This window comes from Pezoporus occidentalis, unplaced genomic scaffold, assembly GCF_034315485.1.
Source record: "Pezoporus occidentalis ecotype Australia unplaced genomic scaffold, CSIRO_AGI_Poc_V1 ctg1, whole genome shotgun sequence".
Taxonomy (NCBI): Eukaryota; Metazoa; Chordata; class Aves; order Psittaciformes; family Psittacidae; genus Pezoporus; species Pezoporus occidentalis.
The window spans coordinates 10,203,579-10,229,032 of record NW_026912778.1 but is presented as its reverse complement, the minus strand read 5'-3'; the positions used below and the strand labels follow the sequence as shown (position 1 = coordinate 10,229,032).

General features: G+C 37.4%; 1 protein-coding gene across 25 annotated transcripts in view; it reads right to left on the bottom strand.

Annotated features, from left to right (window-relative positions):
* Positions 1-25,454, bottom strand: part of TENM3 (teneurin transmembrane protein 3) — a 413,751-nt gene that overhangs the window by 132,817 nt on the left and 255,480 nt on the right. For 17 of the 25 annotated variants that reach the window (XM_062625044.1, XM_062625130.1, XM_062625214.1 and 14 more), the window contains 2 exons: positions 5,738-5,975; positions 704-796 (listed from right to left, as the gene is read on the bottom strand). In XM_062625044.1, coding sequence (XP_062481028.1) covers positions 704-796; positions 5,738-5,975 — 331 coding nt within the window. The remainder of the gene's footprint in view (positions 1-703; positions 797-5,737; positions 5,976-25,454) is intronic. The other 8 variants (XM_062625449.1, XM_062625789.1, XM_062625873.1 and 5 more) reach the window with 1 other exon arrangement.

The window sequence follows — 25,454 nt, the reverse complement described above, 5'->3', positions numbered from 1 at the left end:
GGAACTCATAGAGCAATGGCACTGCTTTGTCAGGGTTTTTTTTTTGTGTGGATCAGAAACCAAGTATACTGATACGGCATAAGAATGCCAAAATATAGCTCAAATATAAAGACAGATATTAACTACAAAGTTAAGCAGATATGGAACAGTGCTGTAAAATAAATTTTATTGAAATAAATTGAAATATTCACTTATCTGGAATTCTCTATTTCTAGTTATACATTTATCAGCAGTTCCGATTTCAAAACAGCTAGTAGAAAACATTATAGATTAGATGCATAATTTTCTTAACTTCTATGATTGGTCATTCCCTATGCTATATGACTATGTCATAATATTTCTAAAACAAACATTTGATAAGTAGTAAATGTATTACAAACTAAGGCTCAGATCTGGCAAATATGTAATCATGCAGTTTGCAACAGCTTTCAGAACCAGGTCATAGAGAATTAATACAACCTGAACTGTATTCTTATTTTCGTAAGTGAAAGCAAATAAGATCTGGCAGTCAAAGTTTACCATTTGTATTTATCACGAGTCAGTATCAGATATTATCTGAAGTATAATTTTTAAAAAAATCAGATACAAAGATGAGGAAGTCTGTTTCAGATGTTTTGACTATTGTCACCAAAATCTTCCTTCAAATCACATTTTGCCTTCTGTGTCAACAGTTATCATCATGCAAACACTTAGAGTCACATACCCATAACTGCTATCGTGATATGTTGGAGAAAACACATCCATCTCTATAAGGTTGTCATGACCATTTGCAAGGACTGCTTGATTTCCTAATTCTCTATACACAAAGATACAAAAAAATGAAATTAGAGTGGCAATTTCAGTTTAAAGAATGGGATGATCCCACAAAAAGAATGTATTAATTCTGTTGCATAACTTTCTTTTTCTACAGATGTGCAAAACTGCAACTGCATTTTAAATGTGAAATTTATCTGCTTTCCATGCTGTCCTCTGAACCACATACTGAGTTGTAACTTGAAGACACAGTATTACAAGGCTACCATTAGGTGGTTACTACCCTTTGGTGATTGCTTATTTATGTGGAAGACCTTGAATAAAATTCCTGGCTGCTGCCTGTGGCAAGACAGGCTTAAAGACTGAGCAGTGCATAGCAGGAGATGTTGTTTAGCTGAGGCTGGGCCAGAGATGAAGTAATAGAAGTGAACTATTAACAGACAGTCTCTTGCTGGCTATCTGGCACAGCCAGTCAGCCAGAAAATATGCAGAGGGCTAGCTACCAGAGTAAGTGGAGATCTCATGTTCTGCAAACAACACTGCACAGCAGTCAGGGAAGGAAAGGAAAGACCACAGATTCTGGCTCTCTTCAGGAATGGCGAGAAAATGAAGTGGGGGAAACAAAGCCAGGCACTATTTTGTTTAGAACTGCATATTCCTTTTCTCCTACCTAAAACAGGCAAAGTTTTGGAAAAAAAATTTGGATCCATGCTTACTTCAATAGCTGCACATCTCTGAAGAGGTGAATGATAAACTCAAAGAATACTGTGCAAATACGACTGAATTTTGGACTACCATTGCATGACTAAGAGACAGGGAATGAAATACACAGTGTGGACAAATTCCAAGTATTCATGGCAACAGAAAGGGATTTTTGAGCAGAAAGGATGCCAGTGAGATCAAGCAAAAATCTAAGGATACTACTGACATCAGTGGAAGCTCACAGGCCCAATGTGCTAGGATTTAAACACAGATGCTTTGTGAGCACCAACTGCATGAGAATTTTAAAAGAAAACAACTTTTTAATCAACTTTAGCCTTTCAAAACAATACTGGTTGTTTGATTTCATGAATGTGGCTAACGTGCATATACTGACCCCATAATTATGGCACGCCAATCTTATTCATGCTCTCAGCAATAGAAATAGTCCTGTTTCCTCAACTTGGAGACCAGCAGTGTGGCACACCCACAATGACACATGGGATCTTCAGAAAAGCAGGACTTGAACTCTATCCCCAGTTTCTGCCTTTAGTTTGTACCGTTCCTTCTCACTATAAGTAAAATGGCTAAACAAGTCCATGTGTGAAAACCTGGAAGACTTACAGAATGGAACAATTTTGAATTTGATTAAACCAGATACTGTTTTAGTGGGTGGAATGCATAAAATAGCTGCTTTGAGCAGACTTTAACCTCTGGCAACACTGTGCTTTTGCAGACAATCAATCAGCCTCTACACAAATTGATTTAGGACTTCTCTGGAAACTATCAACACCATTTCCACACCTTAATCGATACTGAAGGTGGTAGCTTCATTGGTAATTCATCCCAATAAAGATATAAGGGTGTGTTCCTCGCTCTAAAATCTTTGCATTCTAAAATAAAGTTTGGATCAAGCCTGCAGAATGATTTTCATGGAACACATTCTAGGAATTGTTTTGTCTGTACCACTTCTGAGACATTCTAGTGGTTTAATTAAATCCTTCAAAATGCTGAAATATTTTCCAGCCATCAACTATTTTTTCAACCAGTTCCCTCTTTCTTCTCCTTAAAATTACTAGATAAGTAACTGAGTACAGGAATACTCGTTCTATTTTTAAGCATTAGTTAGGGGTAAGAGAAGACTGAGCAGTACCAGTATAGACTATGAAAAACATGTGACTTTCTTGTTTATTGTCTATAAAATACTCACAGTCTATCATATAAAATACAGCCATCTTTAAAAAAAAATTGAGGTACTTTATAGAGCAAATCAAGAACAAGAAAAGCTCTTTGATTCACTGACACATTAGCACAGATTCTGAATAAAGTTATATAATATTATCAGATTTATTCCTTGACTGGAATATGTAAATTTCCTCTTGCTGACAAATTTACCTTAGACATTCAATGCCTCAGATTAATGAGATATTGCATGAGAAATGCTCGAAGAGATGCTGCCAGCTTACTTTTTCCAACAAATTTATGAATTCTAACCTACTTTTCCTCTGCACATCTCCATAATATGTAATTGATTGCGCTTTAGCAAAATTCTGCACATTCAATATTTAACAGAGAAAGCATTTAAAGCATTGATTTACTAAGTATTTTTAAGTATCAGTAATTTAGAGCCTACTAGAATGCAAAGCCATGAGAATGTAACTAATGATCCTGGCGCTCAAGAACTCATTACTAAAACTAGTAGGTGAATAAAATCCTTAAGACCAATGATAAGAAACCCCCCACTAATATTTAATTACTTAATCATCATTTAAGATATTCAGACACCCGACACATAGTCATGCATTTGCATGATTTTGGCTTTCCAGCCAGTAATTCAAAGAACAAAACTGAAAGTTATTCAAAATATTCCCTGCTTTTTTATTTCTTCAGAAGTTAATACTGTTCTATGGTGCTGGCTTCTCCAGCAGATCTACTGCTGCTACAGCTGAACCTAACTCATAGCAGGCTGGGGAAGAGTCAAACCGTAAAAATCATTAAATGTCAAATGAAAAGATCCTTCAGTTTGCAGAAAATCTGCAGGAAATATTTTCTTTTTTTTTTTTTTTTAATGTATATTTTACTGAGCCCCAACAGAATTAAGACAATTTCTGCCACTGCTCAGTAACGTCACAGTCATTTAAAGATGGCATCAAAGCTGAAGTAACATTCACATAACCAAAGCTGCAGTTTCAGCCCCTCATCAAATTTTAAGAAAATAGTCCTTTTATATTTAGAAAAACACATCAAATGGAATTTCTGTTGTATGTCATTGATCTGTCACCTCACAGTTCATCCACTTAACCAGTAACAGCTATGCTTTACACAAAAGCATTAACTGTATACAGAGCCAAATCGCAGAATATTCCATTAAAATACAACTGAACCCAATATTATGAAATATATATTTCAAAGTCAATTCCATTACTACTGCAAAACGATGGGGACTAAAACCTCCCTCAGGCTTTGCAAATATATCCCCCTCACCTACATGCACATACACAAACCCAGCGTATTCACTACCTAGTTATTCATGACAGCAAGCTGTATGTCATTTTTACCCCCCATCACCAATATGAGCCTATATAGATAGAAAGATAGCTATGCATATATGCTGACATTCGCATTCTGCACCTCTAAATGGCTGTCATCTAAGTCAGATGAAAAAAAAAGCAAAAAAGCAAAAAAGAGCTGACTATAAGCATAAGCTAAAATATTGCCAAAGAGGAAATAAACTTTCTTTCAGGCTGAGAAAAGGATGAAGGAAAAGACCTATCTCAAAGTTGTTAATACAGTTGAACTGAGCCTAAGAATCACACTCAGTAGGAAACCTTAACCAAAAAGGGAAAAATCAATGACAAATAAGATGGGTTCTTCACCTTCAGAGTTCCAACCAAGTGAGACTATTAAAGAAACTACAGTAGGGCTCTGTCGGTTTTTATGTGAAATTTCCACATTTCAGCTCATTCACAAGCGTTCAAAACTTGAAGACTCAAATATCCTTACCTTTTCATCAGAAACATTTAAAAGATGAAAAGACTACTTGGCAAAAAATACTTACTCCAGGTTGGAACTGGTATTTAAGTCTTTTTCTTTATAAACACAATAAAAAAAAAATGGCAATAGAAGCAAACATCAAGGACCATGCGCATATCCTGAAGATTAACTAGTGTTTGGAAAATGTCATACATCCTATTCCCACTACAAACTTATTTGTTCTGTAAGAAAACTCCTTAATGTACTGAATTGTCTGAGTATGATGAAATCCCTTAAGTTGGAATCCTATTCCACAATGTCTATGTCTCATAAGCAATACAGGAAGGTACAACAAAACTAAGAAAAGGAAGAGCCATTCCCAACAGCCTGACAGAAGATCTGTGAGAACAAATCTATGGGGACAAAACTACCTAACAGAGAATCTTAAGGTCACATATGTTTTAAATTAGTCACAATCAGATGAACTATCTTTACTTTGCTACAAAACATAATTTAAAGGGATTCAAAGAATGAACTGAAGGGATTTAATAAACATTTTCAAGAACTACTTTCAGGTTCAATACAGTTATAAATGCTCAGTTTGATGACTAAATTGGAATATTATGGCTTTCGTTAATAAAAAATTAGCTGATTGAGTGTTACATGAGTATTAATTAATCACTGTAGGTAAACTGAGCTCTGTGCCAGTAAGTCCTATAACATTTTTTACAGATCAATCAGCATCATACATCATTCTGCATCTAAAGAAGCTAGTGTCACCTTTATATTAGCTGCTTCTTTCCTAGAGCCAGTTATCAATTCTAAAAGACAAAAAAAAAAAATGAGGACAAATTTATCATACCAGAAGTGAGTTCTTTCATCTCACCAAATCCTAGGCAACTTTAATAAACACCTAGCCTCACATGGGTATTTCTTTAAAGAGACAGAGTACAAGAGCTAAAAAGTATTACTGAAAGTTCCTCGACATTTGATCTATATGGCAACCTGTATTTGACTCATAGCATACCTGGCAAGCAAGGCAAGGAATTTCTTCCAACAGTCAAAAGTCACAGATTATGAACAGGAAGGAAAATGCTTGTATGGAAAAATTAATATACTTTTTGAGTCCAATCACTCTGCAATAGGCATTGTAAGGGAAGAGAGTGTCACTGGGAATTTTAGGGAGCAGACAGATTTTTTAGTACTGTTTTGTTTGCTGAATGAAGGGAAGTATTTGCCGCTGGTCATCTTTCATTGAGTTAAATGTTTTCTTTAGAAGTGCCACAGTCTGTAGCAGTACCTAAGTAATTACCTGCTTTCCAGTGGCGCATTACTGCCAAGGACCCAGCTGTCCTGCAGCTGGACTGACTCAGGTGTGGTTTGCAGCTCGGCGGGCAAAGCAGCCGGCGGGGCCGGACTCTGATTCCTCCTATTTGTCAGTGAGTTTCTGTTAAGTGAGGTGATGGATGGGTGATGCTGTGCTGAATGTTGCTTGTGAGAAGGTGGCAAAGGCTGCAGGGTCGACTGGCCTTGGTTATTTGGAGGTTGCTCTAAGAAGAAAGAAAATTAAAGCTCGTTATACACCATCTTAGCATTTGCTACAACCAAAGCAGAATGAGAAATTCAATATAATCCTATCATCTAATATAGTTGCATATTATTCTATTAGCAGACATCAGTGACATTCTCTAAGAGCAAGTTTACCCTTGATACACCAAGTTCTAATTAATATACAACAGATGGCAAGATTGCTTTTGGTTTTAATTTGTTTCTTTTTTTTTTTTCAATCTGGTTTTATTAACACCTACAGAAAATAGCATCTGACAGATCCCCTAATGTGCCTTTAGATTTCAGCTTTTTTTAACAGACCAACCCTGAAATTAAATGGGTAATTTCAATAGAATACAAAGGTTTTTGAAATGCATATAATCCCTATAATTATTTAATGGAGTTTTTTAAGCTTTATTTAACTGCAATAAATTATTGCAAGCTAGTTGCTACACAGCAGTAGGCTACTCTATTTTAGTGCATTTCAAATAAAGCAGATCTGCACTATGATCTACTAATAGATGCTAAGTATTCTTTAGCAGAAGGTCACTCTGTGAAGCAGATGTTGCTTCATGGATACTTAACAGACTGAATCACATCTGATTACAACGTCAGAAGACTCATATACTTAATGACCGTCACATCCATTAGAACACACACAGAACAGATTTTCCAATTTCACACCATGCAATGTAACTACAGTTTGGAGTAAGCCACAGGTGATCAGAGAGTCAGGCCATCAAAACAAAAGGAAGTTGGTTTTGTTTTTTTTTTATATAACCAAGGTACACAACACCCATGAAGCTTAAAACCAAACCTCAAACCAGTAGAACCCACAATCAAATACTTCCATCAATGTCTGGTTTTAGCAATCTTTTCTATAAAATCCATAGTAAATAAGTCATAAATAGAAGACAAACCTTGCTATACAACACAATAAACACACACAAAAAAACCCTCAAGACACTTCATCACGATTTAGCAAGGACAGATGACACTTAAAAATGTAACAATATGTAATTCAAATTGCAATCTATTTCATAAGCTACTATAGGAGAACATACCTCATAATACAAATGCAAGTCTTAGGCAGAGCAGAAGATACAGGGCCTGAATTTTGCTCACACTGGAAAGGCTTTCACATAGTTTTTAAATTAGTTGTTTAATCTTTGCAAACAAATCCCTGTTTAGAACTGGTTATAACTGCAAACCGTTAGAAACCCAATAATAATACCTTGGTATGGATAACACAGGAAAAGTATTTCTGTTGAAACAGATGTTCTCAATAATTTACAAGTGACTACTATAAAAATAATTCAACAGTGAGCAATTTCTCAGGTCATGAACATAAGAAAATTTGAGAATGTTAAGGAATAGACGTGCTAAGCTTAAACAGAAAATCCAGCCTTTGGAATAATTTTCATTCCAAGAGCCCCATTCTTCTTTACAGTTCTCTTGTGTGATCAATACAAGTTTCATCACAAACAGCAGCGATGCTGAATATGTCATTAAAATAATGACAGCATTTACACTGCCAGTGAAGTTTTCAACACAAAATCCCCAATACATTGATGAAAAATTATCTTCCAGGAAGGATGCAGCTGATCAGCCTTGTCTTCACCAACACCGACACAAAGTGCGTCATTGCATATGATTAAAATCACTATTGAGGGCTTCAAGCCACATTTCAACAAGCCAGCTAAAGGAAAGTTAACAGACTAACACCAGCAAAGAGTTTTTTCCCTTGTCTATGCAAAATTTTATCTGATTTAGATTACAAGCTATTTATTGGCTGGCGCAGAATTAACTGTGACCCTGTATTTTATAATATATAGGTATATGCGTACATAAAAATATATTAAGTGCACAAATGTCTGTATATTTCCATACGTATGTGTAAATATATACATGTACAAACGATAACTTACACAACAGAAAAAACAGAAGTGAAATTAAATAATTTTCATTTAGTTTTAATGAAATTACATAATCAAAATTGTCTAAGGATGGGACCTCCCTTTTTGACTCTCTGGCCTGCCTAGCTCTGTTCAACAGTGTTGCCATGCTCAGAGCCATAGTGTCCTCCCCTGCAGCTCCTACCAGCTGAATTGCTATTCTGACATCCTTCTTATTCATTAATTTCTCCTCTCATTTAAAATCTCAGTTGAAAATCAAACTTTTAATCTATAATTTTTAGAACTACAGATCTTGCACCATCCATTGCTAAAGACACAGCAGAGACTAAAATAATGTTCTCTTGCACAAAGGAGGATGTGCGCAAGGGGACTATGCCAGGCTTTCAGGCTTATCTCAGTGAGAGGTCAGACCTTCCCACACACTCTACAATGGGGAAGAGGGACAGTAAAGGCTCTGTAAAGGATATTTATGCACTCCCCAAATAAATGCTTAGATCTAGTGAGTACACCAATAACATGCTGGGGGAGTGAAACTGTACTCCTCAGCTGACAGGCCAGCTACTCAGTCCACTGTTTGGGATTTAGATTATTCCCCCAGAAATTTGCCATGACTTTACAAAAGCCCTTCTACTATATAGTGTATAAACATTACTGACACTGAAACTACACAGTAACATATAAAATAAATTAAGAGTTGCAGGATGAGCTTGTAACCATAAGCCACAGGCTAGAAGGGAGTGAGGAGAGCACAGCAAGTGCAACTTCACAGAGAAAACACATCCTCAAAGCCCACTGTCTCTCTCCATAACATGCTGCCAGGTGACATTTTCTAGTGTAAAGGGTGACTTCAATTGGCAGGGAATCTACAGCCTCCACAGAATCAGAAATGCCAGAAAAATCTGGAATGATTTACGCCTCTTCTAATTATGCAAGAGCTACAAGTAGAATTGTGCCTAACAAGATTAGATTTTCCATAAATCAATAGAGCTAAAATCTATATTTCTTTGAATTTCCTCAGTCCTATATTGTTGTTCTGAATGAGAGATCACTGAGGAATGCTCTTTCGATACTCCCTTCAACCTGCCAGATTTCTTGAATCCACTGTTAACTCTGATGCCACACAATTTCTTAGAGAAACGTCAATCTTGCACCAGATTTCAGTATTACTGCAACTTTCACACAAAGCCATCAGTTTTAGGTAGTAACTCTCGACACCTCCATGACCCTATGAAAGTACTCTCATTGCATATGCAAGGAAACTGAGGTATCCACGGTAAGCGATTCACACAGGTCTCCTGAGAAATCAGCATCCCGGCCAGAAGAGTACTGTTCTTTTGCTTTTCATAATTAAGGAATTTATAAACCACAGTGGGAGTGCCATGACACAGATACATACTTCATGAGCGCTGCAACACTGGAGACTACTCCTGATAAAAATACTCCTGCATGTGCCACAATGGCCAAGATTCAGACCCTGTAACTCCTCCTTCCTCTCTATCAATCAGCTTGCTGGAAAATGGAAATCCTAGAGGAAAACAGTTCTTCCCTTGGTTAGTGAAAAGATGAGTGGTCCTGGGCCCTGGCTAGGGCCCTCACAACAAACCACTTAGTAGAAATTTCCTTCTTATATAATATCAGGAAGAAGAAAGAGCATTCAAATCTCATAAAGCACAAACACTACTTAAAAACTGCTGTAGAAAGCTACAGTTGCTTTGCTTTAATTGGATTTTAAATGCTATCCTAATTTATTTAATCTAAATGGGAAGGTCTGGTTTGCACTAAAAATAACCAGGTATGGGTACAGGTGGGTGTAAAAATGCCAAATTTTAATTAAACCTTTCTTGCTCACTCTAGACCTTTATGACTGTAGAACCATCCCATTCATCTTAAACAGAAGATTTCTACAGCAAGGAGCAAACGTAAATTGACCCAGCAATCAGTTTGTGTGTTCAAGTTGCTCAGGTGCAACAAAAATGCCCCACGTTTTTGAGGCATTTGCTGCATAAGCCAGCAACAGATAATTATGCATGCAAACATATGTACAGAACTAGGAAAAGTCACAAGAAATTGGGTGCAAAGCTGTCTTACTACAGTTGCATGAATTTTTCAAAACCTACTTAAATTGTTATTTACCCTAGGGAACCACAGTGAAGCAAAGCAGCCATTTCAGTTGTAGAGGTAAATTACATGCACTCTGTAGCCTTTTACAAAACCTTTTTCTTTTTTCTTTTTCAAAAAAGTAATTTGCATTTAATTAATTTTATCATTTAACTGTTACAGAATTTGAACAGCGTATGAAAGAATACAGAAAAGATGCATATGTCAATATAAAAAGTAAGCAGAGAAAGATGTTATGATAACTACTGCCATTTGGGAGAAAGGGGTTAATTCCGAAGGAGAAAAGCAGACCAAGTATCCATGAAGAAAAGTAATTTGTTGCACACTTTATGTGATAGCCTTTCTATAACAGACAGATCACTGAGACCTGTCAGCTAGCTACTCATCTAGGAAAAAGAGGCGATTTCCATTTGATAAGGGTTAGGCTTTTTACTAGTGTATAATTAACATTAACTTTGAGTTTCCATGACAAACACAAAAGTGAAGACTTCCATTATGATATAAACATTTCAGATCTGAATATAATGTAATTCAATATCTATGTCTGTGAGAGTCTTAACTCTTCCTAGTCAAGTTGCTCCTTTTTAACACTCTCTTTAGAAGTCTCTGCCATGGTAAAGCAAATGCCCACAACGTGTACCAGAAGTAAGCAGCTAGAGTAGACTGAATGTTTTAGAAAACTGGTAACACAACATAAAACCTTTCATTTCCAGGTCACTGGTCCCTGGTCTGGCAGCTCTTGATTGCTTGCAGTAAAAGTAATTTCTGCAGAACCGGTTTGATTTCCTCAGTAAAACACTTTGATGGACTTGAAATTTTACCTCATTGACACATGGACGTATCTCCAAGAGTACGGTAAACAGAAGAGGGATTTACCTTGGAAATCCCTGCAAATTGTAGAAAGTGGTATTATGGCTTAATTAATTATTCCTAGAGCTCCCAAAGGAGTTCTTTTTTTAAAGTCCCTGCTTACAGAGGGTAAGAGGCAACCTCTACCGCTATGGCCAGAGCTTTAGTGATTCTGCACTAAAAATGCAAGTAAAACCAAGCATTCCGGTCTGGGAACACCTTTCATGAGAAGCTGTATTTAATTAATGAAAACAAAAAGAAGGTTATGGGTTTAGAGAATAATCATGTATTTTAAGTGTCCATTTGCAATTAAACAGATCTGCCTTTAAATGAACCACTGCTTCAGTGTACTTTTTCTGCCAAGGTGCGCGTGATAGCTGCTGTTCTCATTGTCTTCTACAAGCTGTAGCGGCAATCCAAGATAACTAGCTGTATATGCTCATTTTGTGGTTAATCCCTCTAAATTTGTTTAACCTTCTCCATGTCCAGGTGAGCTGGCAGGCTCTGCCCTGCCAACTGCTTTAAGGATCCAAACCACACACTCAACACAAGGAATGAGATGACACAGTGCCTACCAGTACAGGAGAGCCCTTTCACTCTGATTTGAGTAACCTGATCTAGTGGAAATGCTCCTGCTCATGGCAGAAGGGGCTGGAACTGAATGATCTTCAAGGTCCCTTCTGACCCCAAACATTCTGTGATTCTATGATTTCTTGTCAGCCTGCACTGTCCTTTCTTGCTTGCTTTACAGTTAATGGACATACCGATGGAAGCAAAACTAACCTGCAGCTGCTGCTGCTGACTTCCTCTTAAAGCACTCTGTACTTCTGTGCCAGCTATGTGGTGACAAGAATGTAGAGAAGTGACAAGGACACTTTGATCAAAAGATGCATCTTGTGCATGTGTGTATACTATTATAAAATGGGAAAAAGTAATACAAGTAGCTTGATCAAAGTGGGCCAATGTTTGTCTCCTCATCAGTACACTGTCTATAGGGTCTGACAACCTGTCAAGCTACCCGGGAGTGAGAAACTACCAGTGAATTTAACTGCAGAATATGCTCTGAAAGATCATATCGCCTTGTTAATGCATCCCAAGTTTGGAAGAATTGATAAAGAAAATGTGAATCTTGTTACTTACATTGCACATTTTTCTTTAAATCTCAACATTTTACTTTTTAAAGAGAAACAAAGACCTGCTGTGGAAGAGAAGAAAGACTTATTTGATTGTGGAGAAATTCATAATGTTGTAGACGTGGCACGTATCTGTCCAAGATCTACCAGAGGACAAATGGAGAGAAGTAGCTGGAGCTCCCCAGGAGTTAGTAGGGTGGTCCCTAACATGTAACATTGGTATTTTAAGTCACAAAGTACATGTTGATAATCTCCTATACCCTGTAAGTAAGCTGTTCTTTACACAAGAAGACAAAGAAACAAGTCATGCACAAAACCTGCCAACTTTATGAACTGAAGAAAAAATATTTTTACATCTTTCAGCTGTGTCTTTCAGATGTGCTATCTACGGGAGTGTTAATTCAGGTTAAAAGTACACCTGCAACTTTGTATTTACATTTCACATACATTTAGCAAAGTATTTCCCCTCAACAACTTCACATTGATAATATTTGTGCATGCTCAGCTCTGTTTTATTAATTCAGTTGTCTATAATGTTTCTTAAGTCTTACTGCAGCAAACAGAAACCATCAGTCTTTTCACAAAAACTTTGTTAAGTATATGAACTGAACTTTGAACTTACTTGAAAGGCAGAATTTTTTGTCCCTGGTATTTTAAAATAAACAAGCTAAAAAGCTATATACCCTATACGTTATGCGACCCTGTGAAGACAGATAAAATAACTTTCTATTTTATGGCATTTACTCTGAAAATCTGATTAAGATAGATGTCTCTAGTTCGTAATTCTTCAATGTCATGTTGTCATAGTTCCCATCAGCAAGATGCTTTAAAGGCTTTCGATTAATATTGCATGCCAGAACTGAAATTACATCCTTTGTCGTTTAGTTCTTAATGGTGCAAGTGATATCTATCAAGTAGTGTTTTATGAAGCATATGTGATTTTTATTACAGGCTGTTTTCACAAATCTTCTTCAGGTTTCATAAAGACTGTTCATGGTTCACAACAAATATGTCCTGCATTTAGAATCATGCCAATTCTCAAATGCAAAATGAAACCTTGATTTTTCAGTGAGGTTTATCAGTAGAACAAAACCTCTTCCTTAATCATCTTAATTAGCAATGCAAAAATATTACTGTAAGCCTCTCAATTCTGCATGAGGACTACATAGTAAAAAACTTCAAACAACAACAACAAATATAACCATGTATTACTTTCACAAGTAATAGGATATGTCTGCCAAGTCTTGTAAGTGCCTTGATTTTTAAAATGGAGGTGACACACAGATTAAATCAGAAGATACAACATTCCCCCGTAATCCAAGTACAACAGAGATTTTAATTTGAAGCATCTCTCTTTGCAAAACAAGATGCATACAGTTAAAACTTCTTCAATTTACTGGAAACCACACAGTTAGGAGCAGTTGAGAGGGAATCTTAGGGTTGGTTATATTTTGGTCAAGCTGCCGTTTAAACAAAAACGTGCAAAGTCAGTAAAACCGAAGTCTTAGAGGACACATGAACAGAACATATTTTTCAAATATTTTTTTGTCCAAAGACGTAAAGAGTCTTGATACCTAATAGAGTAAAATACTCTGCGGGAACAAATACTGCCCATTGAGAAGAAAGCAGGCATTTCTTCCACAGATGGTGGTGAAAGGGAAAATCAGAGGATTTACTTCGAAAGGTTTATTAAATGTTGTTTCCACTCTCTGTTGTTCACTGTGGGAAATGAACCAGCTCACTTTTAAAACATTTTTTCCATTAGCTGGAATCAATTCTCAAAGCATTCTAACCTATCCACCTCCAGCCCGCAACTGCTCCATTAACCCCTTCAATACATATGTAACATGCAGTCAATATTATGGCAGGAAAAATCTCTTTATTTTAAATATCATGTAGCGATACATGCCTTCTTGTCCATGGTACCACGTAAGAGGCTGGCTAACAGAAGGTAGTTGCAAAAGTGTATGTGGTGAAAGAGCTCAGGTTGGGAGAACCAATTCATCTGGGTCAAGGAAAACCAGTGATTATGCTGTCATCCACAAGGCAGATATTTTAAGAAACAAAGTGGACTGAAACTTTACAGGTTTTCAACTGAGTTGAGGATAGCTTAACTGCTTTATGAAAACTGAAACAAAGATAAATATTTCAGCTTCAGTGAAAAAAGCTATAGTGAAACTAGTTCCTTGAACAACCTTCCTATAGTGGCCTTTTCATCCCCTGAGGGATTTAAAAAGAAAGATGAAAAAAGAAAAGTACAGAAACGCTGCCAAAGGAAATTGAAATTTAACCTGCTGGCGTAACATAATTATGATCTTGCTTTTCAAGAAAAAGAAATAAAAAAGATAACATAAAACGCATGATGGCAACTATGCACACAGACCGAACTGGAAGAAACAGTGTACTTAAAATCCCACTGTCATGTTACGTGGACACCATCTCCTTCCACCCCAGGCTAACCCACATAGTAGTTAACAGGGACACTAACAGATATCATTTCTATTCTCTTTTTAGGACCTGAGGTCTGTGAAACCACAAAACCCCTCCAATGGTAAAATGTCACTCAGTTCCAACAATTTACTTGGAGATCAAACTGGGAAAAGATGCTATCCCACAGTGAGAAACGACAAAAGCTTGTTCCCTTGAGATACAGAAATGACATTCAGCTTACATTATGCAGACATCAAAATACAATAATGCAACCTTTAGTGGTGTGCTACTGGCCTGGCTTCCCCACAGTGGGATTCAGGTATTTTGCAAGACTGTGGGCTCAGGTTTTTTTTCGCTGGGGGATAGCACCCTCTCAAAGCAATAATCCCTGGAGTGGAGAAGGACCAAGCCCACAGGATTCACTTAAAGTCACACCTGTTTCTATTCAAAGAGACTTTTCTGCACCTTAATAAAATATTATCTTTCTTCCTTGTTTAGAGTCACAAGTGAGAAAGTTATGCAGTTATTGCTAGCTTTAGATAATCTTCTTTGCTGATAACTCATGGAAATGAGTGGAGAAATACATTTTGAGTTCACAAATTGAAGGCTAGCTTTTTAACTAGAGAATTCAATGGTTTTCATTGAAAATTCACAGCTTTTCATTGAAAGAAAACAAAACATGAAACAAAAATGGAGAAGTCTGGCTGAAAGACTTTGTATGGGGAGGAAAACATTCAGCTATCCAAAATGCTGACAGTAGACTAAAATTAATATGAAAAGTCTTTGAGTACAGTCAAAACTAGGCTGTAAAACACAGGTAAAATGGTGTGGAATATCCCATCTCCTGCTTTGCTTATCCAGCACCTTCTATTTATTCCAGATACAGACAGATACTTAATTTTGACTGCAAAAATTGTGATTTATAAATAAATGTTATTAAAAAAAAAAGTAGCATGCTTCAGCTGTAAACTGAATAAGTTCTATAATCCTGATTCAGGCAAAATGACAGTGTGTAATATATGTAATCATTTCATACCACATGTTTAACTGGAGTGCAGTATGGACTGCGAAGTTTGATGTATGACTTCTTAATAGATTCCTAGCATTTTCAAGTGTTAGATAATTTTGGTTCCTATCCAAAATCATTAATCCAAAGTGAGCTACAACTGTATGGTTTTTTTGTCTTCTATTTCTTAACACTTCCAAGAAAAACAATTTACCAAAGCTATTTACTTTAGAAGCACAGATATTCCCATATAGCTTAACCCCCTCCCCAAACTCTCAAAACCTTTAACCTGGAAAAATACATCTAAAAGTCACAATTACACAATGCTTACAGCTGACGCAACCAGTGCTGCAAAAAACTACCTTTCTTCCCAATAAATAAAATAGCATCTAAAGGCTCTTTTACTACTTACTAAACCTGACTTTTACTGACATACGTGTGACATTCATGAAGAAGGAGCAAAGCACTAGATTTTCTCAATTCCAAGAGCCAGGGGGAAAATTCTTCACTAATTAAATGAACTGTACTCTTGTCATGGACTTGTTAAGGTTAATGGCACCACTTGAACATTTTGTAAACTTACAAATCCAAAAGTATTCTGAAAGGCCCCCAGATTAATTCATTATAAGCATGCTCAGCCTTGTCTAGGAACAGAAGGCCACACTAATAAAATCTGTGAAAGATAAGCTAAGAATGGGAAAACATTATATAAAACTTCTAAGCACAAATAGGTAAGGTTTTTTCATCAGATTTGAAAGAACTCAGATAAGACAGACTCATGTTTGACTTTGGAGGAAATGAAAAACGAACAGGGGCAGTGAGACAAAAAGAAAACCATGGGGGAACAAGTGGTAGAAAAGAGGTTGAACGAATAATAGCCAGAGGAGATGCAAAAGTGGACAACTAAGAGAAAAAAAATCTAAGGAAAATGAGAGAGCATATACAATTTTATTAGAAAATCCTAATAACCAAACTTTTATGAAATACATGGAAGTAAGATGCTTACTCCACAGTCTTGACTTTTGAAAAAGCAGTTTAATCCTGGCTTCTAGATTTAAAGGCAGCTTGGGCCTTAGAGCAAGAGAGAAACAAAGCAGTAGGTCACCAGATGAATTTTTGTCTCCAGATCCATTTATCTGTTATCTATTATATGGAATATCCATATTATGGAAGACAGGAAAAGAAGAGGGAACCAAGCTTCCAAAATAGCTTTTAAATACTTTTTTCTCCTAACTGTGTCAGGAAGAGAAACGCAAGGGGGGGGGGGCTCCCAAAGAGCAAACTGAAGAACTATTGTTCTCTTATGAATTTAAATAAGCTTTTTAGGCTTATGTGTGAATTAGAATTTTGTTCTTCCTCCTTATGTTTGAAAAAAAAACCACAAAACCCTCTTGATTTTAGTAAGATATTATTCTATTGTAATGACAATCAAGTCTAGTTAGGTATCAATCAAAAGAACAATTCCATTGCAGAAGATTTCTTAAAAGATGTTCTGGGTTTCCACTACTGCTGCTTCCCTTTTCAGAAAGAAGACAGAGTCATTAACCCTCAAATCAAACATAAACTTCGAATTGCTAGAGTTGAAACAAAAACTACCTTTCAGTCTGACTCTCTCAGTTCATGTAACTTTACCACAAAACCCTCCCATATCTAGCATAGCAGTTGAAGTAAATCTATGATAATTTCAGAGGTATCAGTGGACATAGAGAGTGATTTAATTAAGCATTTGTATGTGTTCACTATTCTGCAAAGGCTGTGAAGGACAGCAGTATGCTGAGCAGCTTCAACAGACTGTAATGTAATTAATGATAATAAACAATTATGTCCAATGATAAACAAAAAGTTAAAGGGTAAATTCCAGAAGTATTTTTTAAATATAAAATTTGCATATAAAATTTGTGTATAAAACACAGCAAACTGTGAAAATCAGTCTTATTTTTAAATTCCAGAAACATTCTCATAAGTGACTGCGGACTTTGCCTTTTCCCTTATATATTTTCATTGTCATAGTTGGGTTGCTACTCCAAAGCTGTTTCCACCAGGTGATCTTTCACTTCAATTTCCAGCTAAACTTTATAGCATGTTACCTGAACCAAGCTCTTTAAAAAAACATGGCTGATTCATGTCATAGTAAGCTCTTCCTTTTAATAACACTGTCATAGTTCTAAGGCAGACACTGACAGAACAGGTAAAAGGTAGAGAAGTCACAGCTCACAACTACACACTTTGATTTAAGTAGCCAACTAGATACCATACACATGAAGACACCAAAAGTGCAGAGCTAAAATAAATGTTTTTGAAACAATGGCAAAAATACTCAAATAAGCACAAAGTAAATCACCACCATGGTGCAGTGAAAAGTGATGAAATCCCCCATATATTGTTAGCAAATGAAAAGTTGAATACCATGATGCCGCTGCCTTCCAGGCAATTGCAACAGCAAAAGAGATGTTGCTGCTTATTCTGGGGTAACAAAGGCTAAATAAAATGATTCATTATGATCTTGTCTTTCTGGCAGAATTACAAATTCTACATACTATTTAGCTCTTCAAAAATATTGACCTGGAACCTCCTAATAGTAATCTAATTTCTACACAACCAGAATTACAGTTTCAAATGATTTAATGTGCAGAAAGTGTGTAAACTCCCTTTATACCTGACAGATGTCACTTTACCAGTAACAGATTTGGCAAAAGTGATTCTTGGTAGCTGGAAGAGCACTTACAGAGACAGCTTGCTCACCCTGTAACACTGCTGATTTATAAATCAAGCTATGCCCCAGTCAAGTGGGACAAGATCTTAGACACAGAGCCAGAGAAGATCTGAATGGCTGGGGTCTCTGGAAACCTGCTGCCTTCCACTTGTGGGGAAACTCCCCTCCATTTCTAGCATAATCACGCCCTCTCTGCCTCAACACATTTCCCTGGTCCATCTTCTGGGTAAACTATCATATGGGAAAATGCCTTCTGTATTTTGCTGTAACCCCAATGCTGGTGACAAGTAACGGGTGTGTGGGAGTGGTATGTGATTGTGAGGGAAGCAGATGGTTTCAGGCTAAGAACTCTGCTATTCACCATACTTTTATAACTACTACTGGGGGCTAAAAAGAAACATTTCAGGAGGGAGAATTGTCTTGTGGTAAGACTGCAGCAGAGTAAATCAGGAAATAGCTTTTTTCTTATTCCTAGTGCAGCCAGTGTTTATGGTGTGATCAAAAGTGAGTGAAAAGCTTTGTCCATCCAGTGGTCTTGCTGGCGAAGCTGGTTAAGGACAATCTGCCAAGGCACAGGGAGCTGCAGGAATCAGTATTTTGCCCAACAGCTCTTTGCTGCTCTTGAAATGAAAGATGTTCCCTGGGCGAAATCTGAACAGATACGGCAGAGGTGAGAAAAGGTCTTCTGCTCTCAGACTGAATTTACAATGAAGAGCACACAGACCAACACGGTTGCAGAGAGGAAGGGTACAATTTGCATCCTCCTGAGGGACGACCCCACACTGCTGCCAAAGTGGGGAATTGGAGGGGGTTATTACCATTTAAATCTGGTCAAATCACCAGATTTTTTTCTGATATGGGTCAAGTTTCCATCACTTTTCCACAGAGAGAGTCTGCTGGTGGGAAAGCATATGCAACCCACCCTGCCTGCTCCTTGGAGCCCCATTTCCCTGACTGTGCAGGTGTTAAGTGTGAAAATTTCACACCCACATCCTTCCGAAGGCGCAAGGTTTCACAGATTACGTGTGGCATTACAGGATAACATTCTGTCTTCCACAATAATAAACCAGTGTCACAAACAAGGTAACATGTTCAGCAAAAGCTACTGGCTGCTTTGTAGTCTCAGGTGAATTACATCTATTAGAGAGATTCACACTTTGGAAATAAACATCTAAAGAAAATAAATACAAACAAACAACGATGACTTTCAGGTAATAAGCTGCAAAGATTACTGCAGAAGCAAATGCTTTTAGAAGCCACAAACATGACAATTAGTAGCATTTCTGGAAGCTGAAAGTCTAAATAGCTGTCAGCAACTCCACTAGTAAGTGTAATTTATTTACAACAGCAAGCAGACAGATTATCAAGATAACAGAAGCACTGATTAATTGTGTAGCCTAAACTGGCAATAAAAACAGTGTAAAGCCCTGTATGTGTGAATGTTTATTTTTAAATAGGTACATTTTGGTTCCAAGTTTACTTCTTTTAGTTGTTATCCTTTAATAATAATCCTTGTATCAAGCTGCTCTTTTTATTTTTTAGAACCTTGGAATGTAAAAACCTGACTTTGTAGTAGCCTCAAAAAGACTTTTCAAATTTCTAAATACCAAGGAGTTACTTAGCAGAGGCTAAGACCTATTTTAAAGTTTTCTGTACCATTTACAAAATAAGATGCTTGTGCTGCAATAATCTTCCATAACCACACAAACTTCAAGCCTAGATTAGAAAACATTTTATAGTTTTCAGTAAAGTTTGGGTGAGGAACTTCTAAATAATTTTGGCAAGTATGAACTTCTTCATGGCATGTTACATGTATTATATGCTCTTCTTTAGAGAAAAATGAAAAATCTGAAGAATTTTCACATTCAGCAATTTATATTCAGAACCTTTTCCAACTTCTCAAAAACGCAAACAATAATTTATCTTTGAAATACCTACCCAGGGTGCTGGTTTCAGCTGGGTGGAGTCCCACATGACAAGTCACAGAAATTGCTGAAGGAGAAGGTGAATCGTTTGCAGAAGTGAAAGCCATCCAGCTGGCTTTAGATACTGCTGAACAAGAAGAATGGCCAGTACTTTATCTCTGTATGACTCATGGATGGTGGCAAATGTCCTGTGTGAGTGGTTGCAGCCATGGAAGCAGAGCAACTAGCAGCACAGAGCTAAACCCATCTGGGCTGCTGAATTATGGCAAGACATTGCTGCTCAGGTAGAGAACCTGGTTGTAACAGTACATCACACAGATGCTCACGTACCTACATATTGGGTCACTGAAGAATATCAAAACAGTATACAGGTGGACCTGAACTGAACTGGCTCAGGTGGATTTGGAACATAAGCATTAGCTATTCATAATTCAATGGGCCCTTTACACATCAGGATATTTAAAGAATGGATGCAACATACAAATAGGCTTGAGATTGAGGGGTGGACTTGACTATTGATGCCATTGCACAGGTTATCCATGAATGTCAAACATCCACGATAATCAAACTAAACAGCTAAAGCCTTTTTGGCATGAAGGACTGTGGCTGAGATATCAATATCGAGAGGAGGCTGGGCAGACCGATAATATCAGACTACCATAAACCTGCCATGGAAAGCACCATGTGCTTACAATGGTGGAAGGGACTTCTGGATGTTTGGAAACATACCCTGTGCCCTATACCACTGCCCAGGACATTATCTTAAGCCATGATAAAGCAAGTTTTATGGTGACACAGCACCCCTGAGAAAACTGAGTCATTCAATAGGACTAATTTCTGAAACAACCTCATAAACACCTGAGGCAAAGAGCATGGCACTGACTGGGTATATCACAAACCCTATCATGCACCAGCCTCTGGGAAAACAGAATGGTACAATGGACTGTGAGAAACTGCACTGAGAGCAATAGGTGGTGGAACATCCAAGTACTAGGATACATATTTAGCAAAAGCCACTTGGCTAGTTAACACTAGAGGATCTGCCAATTGACCTGGCCTGCCCAAGCAGAATCTCTGAGCATGATGAAAGGAGGTAAGCTCCCCACAGTACATAGAAGGAGCTTGCTGGGATAATTAGTGGGTCACTGCTTCTTCAGGAAAGGGTAAACCTATTCATGGCATTGTTTATGCTCAAGAACACACGAGTGCACTTGGGTGAGTAACGCAGAAGGATGGGGGAGTCCAATGCGTACCTCAAGGTCATTTAATCTGGAGCAAAAATATCCATGCGTAGAGCGGCATGTTTTGGGAATATAGATGTATTATTGCTGAGCAGTGCTTACACAGAGTCAAGGCCTTTTCTGCTCCTCATAGCACTCTGCTAGCAAGTAGGCTGGGGGATGCACAGAATGCTGGGAGGAGATGTAGTTGGGACAGCTGATCCCAACTGACCAAAGCATATGGCATCAGGCTCAGCAAAAACCTAGGCAAAAGGTTGGCTGCGGAGCCTTGCTTGAGGACTGGCTAGGCACTAGTCAGTTGGTGATGAGCAACTGTTTTCGTTTGCATCACTTGCCTTTCTGGGGTTTTATTTCTCTCTTGTTTTCATGTCAATTTTTTTTTAATTATTATTATTGTTATTATTATTGGTTTTGTTATTATTGTAAGAATAGTTTAATAATTGAAATCAAATATTATCTCAATGCATGAGTTTTCTCACTTTTACCCTTCTAGTATCTTCCCTCTATCCCGCTGGGGAAGGGAGTGAGTGAGCAGCTGTGTGGTGCTTAGCTGCCAGTGGGGGCTAAACCACAACACTCAGCTGTCAACCAGTCAATATGCTGGAAGTCTAGACACAAAAAGAAACTTAAGCCCTCATCCCATGAAAAGCAATGGATATACTTGCTCTGGAATGCAGCTGGCTGTGGTTGCTGGCATGCAAAATGTCTACCCTTGGCCAATAGACAGCTATACAGATGAGCCTGGTTTTGACTAGCTCTGACAGTGTCACTCAGACTGGTAGGAAAGTGCACAAAAGAAAGGCATTTTTACTGCCCTTGGGCCCCATGCTTCATTCAAGCTCAGGGACCTGACATAAATCTTCGTCGTTGTTTCTTTCCAGTAGGATCCTTGTAGCTTCTTTAAGTAAATGCTAGTTGATTGTTGTTTATCATGTCTCCAAAACATCAAGTTGCAGAAGAACATCACATCTGCCAGAGGCATGATTCCTGCTTTATGGCTGTTTATATTCAAACCTCATCCAAATGTAGGCTGTGGGGGCACTACTGAATATTCCACATGCTATGAGAATACAGATGAAAATCATTTGGGCCACCAAAATAAGTGATTCATATACTGAAGTGAGAGATGATGCTAGCTCTTCTCTAGAAAATCCCAAGAAAGAAAATTGATGACTGATGTGCTGCTCCTCATGCAAGTCTGTTTTTCTGTAAGTTACATGTACTGCTAATCTTGTGTCAGTTTTCATTGTACCAGCTGGTCAACTCATTAGGTTTGTGTGCAATGAGATGCGTGAATCCCCCCTACTTGGTAAACTCTCCAGGTATTCAAAGTTGCATTTTCACTTGGTAAAGACCTTTGCTGAGCATAGGTAAAGATGCTAGATGTACTCCCTCCCCCTAGAGCTAGTGCTTGGGTGTTTAATGGCCAGGGCTTTTGCTAACACCAGTACCCTCAATGAGCTTTTTAATAGTTTCCTCTTCCTGATAAAACCAGAGTTCTGGTTACTGGTACACATGCCGTGGAAGTCAATCCCAGCTGGCATGTGTCTCTTCTAGATAAGAAGCACCTTTCACAGAGCAGATAGGAACATTTTGAGTTGTCTTTGGATTTCTACACACAGAACAAAAGGGGATGGCAGACTAACTTCTATGTGGATGAGTGTTTCCTCACTTACAGAAAATATCGTCAGTGTCCATCAATTAGTTACTTAAGGCCACACCATTAAGTACTGAGCTTAATCATATCCACCATTCTTCTGCTATATTTACTTATCTTTTTTTGGTGGGGACAAGGAAATGTGCACAAAACCCCATTACTGAGAAAATGAAAATTTATTTGAAAAGCAAACCTCAAGAAAGAATATTCAAGGAAGCTACCAGGTTTAGTCTTATGATAGTAAGAAGGTCCCTCTTGAACCATGATTTCTTTTGCCGTTACACAGGGACACACAAGGAGCATGGGGCTCTAGGAAAGATATTTACTTTTACAGGTTGAAAGAATAATTTGTGTTGTCTGATATTTGCAGCACTCTTACAGCTCTTAGAATATGAATACTTTGCACTATACGGTAGGTACATGTGCATATGCATAAAAAATTACTATTAATAAAAAGATAAATATTTGTCAGAAGAAGTACATTTTAATATTACTTTATGAATATCTACTATACTTGTGACATGTCCTTGCTGTTCACTAGAACTGAAGTGATAAGTTACTGTGTCTGATATTGCCTGTGACAATTGACATCTCCCTAGGGATAAGGGTGCTAAGCTTTCTTAAAACCACTTACTCTTGCTACTAAAACTGAGCAATTACAGCTATGTCTCACGCTTTGTCTTTTAAGGATGTGGCATGTTTATTACTTGCAAGAGGAAAATGACTCTTGCAATGATGTTTTAAACTCACTAGGCTCAGACAAAAATCAAAGTGCTGCCTATAAATGACAAAGTTATATTTGTATACAGCTTCTATCTCCATAGCATGAGAGCAGAAAAGCTCCAGGCAGAAGGTACTGTTTTCCTGCTTTTTCTCTTAGCAGGACAGAGGCAGTATGGAAATTTCAATCAACAGCTTGAAAAAGTTTCCACAAACATTTTGCTTCTGTACTAACAACCACTGGCTATTGACCTAGAAGTTACTATTTTAAATTCAATTATAAGGTGCAATGATAACTTGCAACCTTCAGAACTACAAGATTGACAGCTTGTTTTAGGCTTGTAACTTGTAAAACTATACACTTAGTGCTGCATTGCACATGCCTAACAAGTAAATGCAAAATTCACAGTGGCTTGGAAAAAGACCTCAGAACACTAAGAACAAACCCAAAACTTCAATAACCAACTATGTGCATAAGTGTAATTGGGAAATTGGTCTTCAGCTGCAAAATCGAAATGTAACATTGAATGCATAAAGCTGTCCAATAAAATATATTCATTGCATCAAATGAAGGATATGATAATTACAAATACTTTCCATAAATCTGGAAAGTAATGTAATAGAAAATAAACAGCCAATAAAATATGAACAATTTGGAAAAAAATAAACTATTACTTCTGAAATACAGAATTATATTGGGCTCATTAATCAGTTCAGCACTGTATTAATGAATGGAAATTACTTCTTTGTAAGGTGTTTCTTTTACAGGGTAGTTTCTTCTTCAGAGTCAGTGTGCCTCCTTTCTACATAACTGAGCAAGAAAACAGCAAAAGAAAACATCTGTAACTAAAAAAATTAAAGGGGTATATGAATTTGAAGGATTATAACGCTAAATGTAAACCCCACTTGTTTGGTTTTCTGTTTTTCATTTTTCTTCATTTCTTTATCTGATCTTAATATATGCTGGGTAATTTGCAGTGTTCTGTTACATAGTATCATATTGCACCTTGCATGCAATAATGACATACTGAACATATGGTTGAAAAATACGATTGAGAAATTCCTAAGACTGATAAACTGATAATATAATCACAAGCAGAATTCTCACAAGTTTCTAAAATATGACAGGAGGTGGGAAAAAAAAAGTTATTTTCCTTGTGCTTTAAGAAAAGCAATTTAAATATTCCTCATTCCTCTCCTGGCTTTTTGCTTCATTTCTTTGGTTTGTTTTTTTTTGGAGGGGGGGGGGGGTGCGTGTGTGCTGAGAAATAATAGACTCTAGGCAATGAAATCTCTTAAAAAAGCAATTATCTAGAAAAGGAAAAAACCAAATCACAATGGCAAATGTGTAGAGACAACTGCTCAGACATGTCAAAGAGGTTTCTACTAGCATACAAGAGAATTGCAAAATACTGAAGAAAGAATGGTGAAGGACTGACAAGGGAAGGATGAAGGCACTCAAGAGGAGAACCTCTGTACTACGACATAAAAGCAGCAGTTATCCTGTTTTTTGCAATTTGCTTCAAAGAGCAATTCTGTTTTTGTTTTGTTTTCTGACCATGTTCCAGGGTGCCTCAGAACAATACTTTCTGTATTTTCTTTCCTTTAAAAGAGTGGCCCAAACCACAGTAGAGGACTGGAAGAGATCCTGGGATCAGTTATCTACGCCACAGACATTCATCTGTTCTGTATTAGGATGCCAGCTAATTCCCTCTGACCACTTGATCCTTTTGGAAACCGCCAGCATAACCAGAGGGCTGCTTTGCAGGGCTG